Source organism: Tupaia chinensis, unplaced genomic scaffold (genome assembly GCF_000334495.1).
Source record: "Tupaia chinensis unplaced genomic scaffold, TupChi_1.0 Scaffold138601_1, whole genome shotgun sequence".
NCBI classification, from domain to species: Eukaryota; Metazoa; Chordata; class Mammalia; order Scandentia; family Tupaiidae; genus Tupaia; species Tupaia belangeri.
Window position 1 is genome coordinate 1156710 of NW_006198494.1, and position 8440 is coordinate 1165149.

At 35.3% G+C, this 8440-nt stretch overlaps 1 protein-coding gene across 1 annotated transcript in view; it reads left to right on the forward strand.

The window, feature by feature from the left end:
- Window positions 1-5870, forward strand: part of LOC106736334 (putative ATP-dependent RNA helicase DDX60) — a gene marked incomplete at its 3' end in the record, with an annotated part of 36098 nt that extends 30228 nt beyond the window's left edge. The window contains exons 11-13 of the mRNA XM_014592800.2: window positions 2023-2128; window positions 2577-2692; window positions 5710-5870. Of these exons, the coding sequence (XP_014448286.1) occupies window positions 2023-2128; window positions 2577-2692; window positions 5710-5870 (383 nt within the window). The remainder of the gene's footprint in view (window positions 1-2022; window positions 2129-2576; window positions 2693-5709) is intronic.
- Between the last annotated feature and the right edge of the window lie 2570 nt (window positions 5871-8440).

Below are 8440 nucleotides of genomic sequence, written 5' to 3' on the forward strand. Positions count from 1 at the left end.
TATAGGTTTCATCGACTTGGAGAGACAGAGACAGAAAACGAGAAATCACCCCCTCGGGGCATGATCACTGCAATCCCTTCTCCTCCATTCTTCTCTTGGGCTTTTGGGCATGTGTGCACATGTTCCTGGTTTGTTTCAAGCTTCCAGATCCAAGACTTGAACTATGGTCGACTACATGGGAGTCCAGTGATGTAACCATTATGCCATCTGCTGATCCCCTCATCAACTTTTATAAAAAATTAATTAATTAATGGTTACATTTTCTTAAAATAATTAATTAATTAATTGTTACATTTTCCTACAAACAATTACTTTACATATCAAAAATATTTTCTCATACTCCATATTTTTTTTTTTTTGGAGAGGTTTTTGCTATAGGGCACATGTGCTCGCCAGACAGACAGAGAGACAGAGAGCCAGAAAGCGAGAAATCACCCCTCAGGGGGGATGGCCATACAGCACTCCCTTCTCCTCCATTCTCCTCTCGGGATCTTGGGCACGCACGCATACATGCCTGGCATGAGTTTTAAGCCACCGGGTCTGGGATGCGAACTGAGGTGGACTATGTTGGAGTCCAGCGACATAGCCATTACGCTAACTGCTGGTCCTGCATACTCCATATTTCTCGACAGCTAACAACTTTCAAAAAACTGAATTTTAAAGATAATTTTCAAAATACTTGTAATCGTTTTGTGACTCTGTAACAACAGGGACAGTATAATTTTAAATATTTTTTGAAAAAATATTTACATATCAATTACTCAAACTGTTGAAAGCATCCAGCATCCAGCATACAATTTATACACATGAACTTTTCCAGCACAGTCCTTCCTACCTGGTATTCTGTGGTATAACATCTGATAGCAAAGATCAGTTTCTTTTGCTTCCTTCAAAGTCTTCCTCAAGGTAGACTTTGGCTACCTTTGATCTACTTTGGTCTTCCTCTGGTTGTGGCTGCTCTTTTGCAATCTCTACTGATTACAATGCTGGGCTGGAAAAGTCCAGGCTGTCACACTTCTGCTCACTTGATCTTCATCAACTTTTTGCAGCCCTCATGTACATACTCTTTCCACTGTCAGGATGTATTCCACAAGAAGGACCCCTGTGTGCGTATTTAATGGAGCCCAGAAAGATACAATAAGGGAGTTCTTAGATAAGTCAAGGAGGAAGGAAAATTGATGCAGGACAAGTAAATTGTCATTGTCCGCAACTGCAGGTAAATTTCACTGGGAATCTTGAAATAGTAATGAACTACATTGGACGTGTCATACCTGAAGAGCAAGAGAGCTGGGGTACTTTATCCCCTAACTTCTGTCATGACAGTGAGTGAGGGTCTTCCTTAGCTCTTCTGGCCTGCTCCACATGGGTTGCTCAAAGTGTGACAGGAACTTGTGAAAGGAAGGTGTCAGGACAAACACAGGTCAGTGAGGACTAATAGGATAGTGGACAGAGCATTAACAGTTTACCTGGAATTATGAAACAAACATTAAATAACAGGTCATTCATTGTTCCATTACTCTCTCTCTCTCTCTCTCTCTATATATATATATATATATATGCGTACACACACATAAATGTATTAAATACACACATATATATATGACCTCTGAGACATACATATATGTGTGTATATACACACATATACATACATATACACATATATGTATATACACATACAACTTCCGAGACTTCCATCATCAAATTTCTTATCTCATAGTAGAAGATAATAAAAAGAATAAACACCCCCAAATAAGAAACATTAGTTGTTTTTGTAGCTTTCCTGACTATCTATCCATCAATTTACTTGCCTACCCAGTTATATGTCTAAATGCTATCTATTTCTATATATTTGCATGTTCCAAAACATTTTAATGTGGGAAACAGCTTTATGGGAAAGGTCAGAATTGATAAATACAAATAAGATGAATGTAAATATTTTTTAATGGGAAGTTTTAGAAAATAATGTGCAATGTTTCTCTGTGAAAGTTGTGTATTTGACCTTGTTAATTTTTTTGTTTACAGACAGCTCCAAGAAAAAGATGCCTAGTTTGGGTTTCATTCCAATGTCATCTAATTTGGTTGATAAATTTGCTGGAGACATTTTAAGTGATCTGCCTTTCCTAAAGAGGTATAGGGTTTTCAAGTGCCCCAATAAATTTGTGTGGAATACACAAGTTCCTTTTTGAAGATTCTTTAAAATGTAGCATATTAAACAGAGTACATTATATGTAATGCCTGTATGTTTCATGTAAATAATCTAAACTTAAATTTTTCAATGTCCTTTTTCTATTACTAAGAAAAGAAATTTTTAAAATTTTGGAATAAGCTACTTCAGTTTCATGGTTTTAATGAATGAAGCAATGAACATTTATAAATGTTCTTAGGACTACTAGAGACATAAAGTAGATTCTGGGTTTTATAGCCTTTAATAAATTGCACTTTGCTTTACCACCCACATTATATTGCAAAAAGAGGAAAAAGAGTTATGATTTTCAAATGTATTTTTATAAAATGAAATATGTTCAGCGATATATTTGAGAGGCCATTCAAAATGCATGTTTCTTCTTGTCTCACAGTGATGATCCTATTGTTACTTCACTGGTTAAACAAAAAGAGTTTGATGAGCTTGTGCACTGGCATTCTCACAAGCCCCTTAGTGATGATTACGACAGGACGAAGTGTCAGTCTGATGGTGAGTCTGTGACTGATGGAATACGTTTAAAAAAATTTCCATTCTCTGCCTTTTGTTTTATAATAAAAGATGATATGAGCCAGAAACAATTTTTTTTAAATAAGTCTAGTCTACAAGATATTAACATGTATAAAGGAAAGACAGTAATGAAAAATTCCTGTTTTGTTTACTGATAGTCATTTATTGGTAGGTAGGTATGTGTTTTAGGAAAAAACATACAAATTTGGCATTTGTCTACACAAAAGCTAGAAGCTGTTTTAAGGAAAAAAATGACTTGTTTAGAAAATCTGTGTATCCCTTAAAGTCAGATATATTGAGACCGTAGTCTTTCAAGTACTTTTAACTTTGTTTCGCCACCCAGTTGACTGTATGGAACAAGTACCAGCAGTAATATCTCCCTTCAGCTCAGGATGGTTGAAACTACAATAGGAGGCCTGTGAAACTACTTATAGTTTATCAGCAGGGATTGAACTAGAGATCTTGCCCACATATTCATTCTTTGTAGTCATCTCACTTTATTCCTCCCATGAGAACTTCACTCTGTCTAGAATTATAAAACTTACTTTCAGAAAAATCTAAGCATGCTGGTAGGAAGAATTTTTTTAAATTTAATTTTAATTTGTTTTATATATTCAATCACCATACCTCACTACAACTTGTAATGTGAATTTACCCAACATGAATACACTTCACACCAGACCTGTTTTATCAACAATCATCCTGTGTCCCTTACAGAGAGACAGAAAGCTACCTTGCCACAATCCCTTCTCCATTCTTCTCTCAGGATCTTGGGCACGCACATACACATGCCCTGCATGAGTTTAAACCACTGGGTTTGGGACTCAAAGTGGTTGACATAATCATTACACAGTCTTCTGGTCCCCACATTAACTTTTCGTAATGCATCAGTGAGTTCACCATTCTTACACCCAAACTTCATCATAAATATGATGCTGGTTGTTGCTTTAATTTCAGCAGAATTTATGTTGCTCTCATAGAGGCTATTTTCAAACTGATAGCTTACCCTCCTTTTTCTTTTCTATTATTATTATTTTTATTCATTTAATCACTGTATATCATTACAGCAGGAAAAATGAATTTTTCTCAGCATCAACACATTGTACATTGGTCCAATTAAAGATACTATCATATGAGTTATTATAAATAGATAATAAAGCAATGTAATACACTATAAAGTTTTATGCAATTCAATGTAATATAAATAAGATTATGATGGTGATAAATAAATAAAAAATATATAAATTGAAAAAAAACAGATAATTTTCCACTTTTGTGTCCCTTAAGAGTACATTGTATATTGGTCCAATTAAAGATACTATCATATGTATTATTATCAATATATAATAAAGCAATGTAAAACACTGTAAAGTTATATGTCCTATTTCTTTCTTTTTCCCCTTGAGTCCCTTCCTCTCACCATTCCCCATTACCCACCCTCCTCCTGCACTGTATTTAGTACCTCCAATTGTTCTCCATGCTTTTATATGTTCCTGTCTTTCAGTTTCTGCCATAGAGTGAGGATTTGGTATATATTAAGTGGGGACAAACAATGTGTCTCTTTCATAGTCTTGCTTGTTTTGCTTTAGCAGTAAATCTTCCATATTCATCCACTTTCTATCAAATGCCAGGGTCTTGCTTTTTTGAGTATTCCAGGGTATATATGTGCCACACTTTTTCAATCCATTCATCTTTTTGTGAACATTTGGGTTGGTTCCATGTCTTAGTAATTGTGAATAATGCCACAACAAATGTGGATGTGCAAGTGCTTTTCTGACTGAGTGTATTCCTATCTTTTGAGTAGCTATCCAGGAGTGGAATTGCTCGCTCATATGGTAGTTCTATTTCTAGGTCTTTGGGGAACATCCACATTGTTCTTCACAGTGGCTGTACTAATTTATCTTAGTTTTCTTAATTTCATAAACCAGATCCTGTTAAGACATATTATAATAAGTTAGTACAGGTTTATTTTGATGCAAAATAATTTTGAAATCCATCCATAGTTTTTTTCATGAGTTGAAATTTTGATTAACTTCTCGAAGTTCCTTGTAGCCAACAAGATCCTGAAAGATGTGAGGGGACACTTGAACCATTAAAGTACTATAACTACTTTAAAGGTGGTTAGGTTTGAGATATGTATTGAATAGATATAAACATTGAAAAGGTAAACAACTTTGTTATTGTCTTAAAAAATTATTTACTTTGATTTATTTTTATTATTATTATTTTTAAGTTTGATAGAGGGCATGTGGGCTCATCAGAGAGAGACACAGAGAGAGTGAAGGCAAGTGAGAAAGCAAGCCACAAGGTCCAGGACTGGAACTGTGGTTGGCCATGTGGGAGTCCAGAGCCTTAATCATCGTACTACCTGCTGGCCCAAGTTATTCCATTTAAATGCGGTTGGCCATGTGGTAGTCCAGAGCCTTAATCATCGTAGTACCTGCTGGCCCAAGTTATTCCATTTAAATGAGTTTTATAACTTTGGGCGTGTATGAGAATAAATTGTACCTTAATTATTGAGACTTCTATGTCACTGGATTTTGCCGTAGTAAGAGCTATTTTCAGCATCCAGTTCTCAGCTCTCTAGCTATAAATGCTGAGTAAGGAGTTTTTTCTATGCACTGATGTAGGAGGTCAGAATTTCTTAGATATTTGTCTCTTTGTGCCTCTCTCTTTGTCCTCTGAGCCCCATTTCTAGGGTACAGGATGGATGTAATACCAAAAGTCTGTCATATTTTTGTAGCACCCCGATATTTGCTTTTGGGGATAAACTGTGAAAGAGTGCTGCTTTGTTGCCTGCATCATTTAAACAAGATAAGGAATTATTCTATAAATAAGAGATGGACAGATTTAAGATTCCCTCTTTAGTGAAGATGATCAGATTATATTACAATGCCAAACTAGGAAAAAGGGCTTATGGGTGGAATGCTATGAAGAATTAGTGAGAATATTATTGAAAAAATAGAGTAAAATTACTTTTTGATCCCATTCTTTTTCAGAAAAATCCAGAGACCCTCGCTATCTGAAATCTGTTCAAAAGTTTCAAGTTTATCAACGACTTTATGGGAATTCATTAGAATCGGTCTCTTCAAAACTCATCATAACTCAAGCTACTAAGCCGAAGAAGAATGTTTCTGAGCCCAAGAACAAAAAGACACATGTATGTTCAATAAGTTCTGCTAGACTTTTTTACTTAAGAACTTTCTTAAGTGGATATTTGTTCATACTTTTGGTGATGTCTTTCCAGGAATAACTTTTTTTATTTTTACATATGGTTACTTATTTTACTAATTCATTAAGAAACTCTAAACTACACATAAAAAGTTATATATGTTCTCTACATAATACCATGTATTCACATGAAAAAAGTATAAGGCATCAAGTGACTAAACTCTTGAATTTAGAAATATTGAAGAATATTGAAGTAACGGGACCAGCAGTTGGTGTAATGGCTATGTTGCTGGACTCCCACATAGTCGACCACGGTTTGAGTCTCAGACCCAGTGGCTTAAACACACGCTAGGCACGTGTGCATGCGTGCCCAGGATCCCAAGAGGAGAATGGAAGAGAAGCAATTGCGGCATGGCCATCCCCTCTGGGGAGTGATTTCTCACTTTCTTCTGTCTCTCTGTTTTTCTCTGTTGTTCTGGTGAGTGCACAAACCCCATAGCAAAAACCTCTTCAAAAAAAATAAAAAATAAAAAGAAATATTGAAATAATATTGATATATAATTATTAGTTAATGACAGTGAAGATCTTTTTCCCAGAGATGGTAAAATACATATGAAATATATATCTGCTTTTATTTAGTCTACATACAGAAATAGTCTACACTTTTCCAAAATATTTCAAAAACTAATTAATCTCCCATTTTGTTTTTGAATAGAAGGTTAGTACTATCCATTTCCTCTTTCTGTTTGGCTTGAATTCCTGCAACCTTAAATTTTCCTTTTTGGTATGTTGTTTTTCTACCTCCTTACCAATTGTCATAGCTGGGAATTGAGAATATGCAGTAAATTTAAAAAATGCTCAAACCTATTTCTGGAATAATAGTATACTAATAGCATAGGATGTAAACATTATCAGTGAAGAGTCTGATACTATTAACATCTGGGCCAGCCAGTGTTATTATGGCTTAGGTGGTTAGATCCACATGTCTGACTTCATGGTTGAAGTCCTGGACCCAGCAGCTTGAGAGACAAGCCCAGCATATGTGCATGTGTACCCAAAATCCCTACAGGAAAATGCAGAAGGGATATCAAACATCTCATCATCAACAGATAATTTTCCATCTTTGTGTTTCTTAAATGTCCTACTTCTTTCTTTTTCCCCTTGATTCCCTGTCTCTCGCCCTCCCCATTTCCCACCCAGTGTGGCCATCATCACTGGGGGCTGATTTCTCACTTTTTCTCTCTCTTCTTTTTCTCACTGTGTCTTCCTCCAGTGAGCACACATGCCCTATAGTAAATTTGAAAAATATTGATATTTAAGTACAGAAATTCTTTTTTGTTGTGGTTAAGGCAGAAGGCACATATGCTCACTGGAGAGAGAAAGAAAGGGGGAGAAAGTACCTTGCAGTGGAGCATGATGTTTCTCAGGCCACCAGGCTAAGATTTGAACTGTGCAGTTGGTCATGTGGAATCCAGCTCCCTTAATTAGGCTAGAGGACTGGCCCCAGAAATTCTTACGTTAAAATGAGATTTATTTATTCAGGGGAAGGTAATATTTTCTTATCTCTTTAAAGAATGTATAACTCATTAGGCTTTTGTCTATTTCTTTTGGGACTCAACATTGGGGATTAGGGCAAGCTAATTATTTTCATTAAAAGATTTTCCTAAAATCAAAGATTTTAATATATTGAAGTACCAACTTAACAAAACCAATCATGAACAAAGGCATTTATCACAGGTCTGCCTTATTAAATTGAAGTAAGTGTGGTAAAATTATCAGAAGTGAAACCTGCAAAGATTCAATATAGAAAAGGAAAATCCATTTCCATGCTGATATTGAACTTTTTCTTTTTGGAAAACTTTAGTAAGATCAGGAAAGCACATCTCAGGGAGTGGACATTTCAGAACTCCAAGGGACAAGCATCAGTCCATCAATTTGAGAACTTATCAAAAAAGCTCTTTTACTTTCTACTAAATATCAAAAAAGAATCAGAAATTACTCTAAAAAGTTCTCAGTCTTTCTGTGACACTTCTATCCTTGAACTGCTTCAAATGTAAAGCAGAAATGGGGGCTTTTAAACTTATTAACACTTATTAAGTTTTAATAGTCAAAAAGAAGCCTCCCACTCAAGCAGCCTAGCTCTGTGGTCAGTCACTGCTTCTCCTAATGAAAATGAGTTCCTTTTCATTTTAATAGCCAATTTTATTGTCAATGACATCATTTCAATTAAACTTACACCTTTTCATTTAGAGGCTACCAAGAGACTTCTTCGCCTCATCCTATTTTTGGAGATATTATAAAATAGCAAATTGGCAAAAATTCTCTTTACGTAGTACAAAGTACGAAGACTGAAAAAATTCTTATGATCCCCCCTTTTTCATGATTAGAAATTAAATACATTTATCAAGAGAATTAAACACTTTTCGTACTGTAGAATTATATTCTTCTAGCAGCAGGTTAATGAGTCTGTTTATTCCAGATAAAGCAAGCATTGTATGTGGCAAAGGGTCAAGGGTCATCTTTGTCTTATTGAGACAAAGTCATTCTGATTTGGAAGAT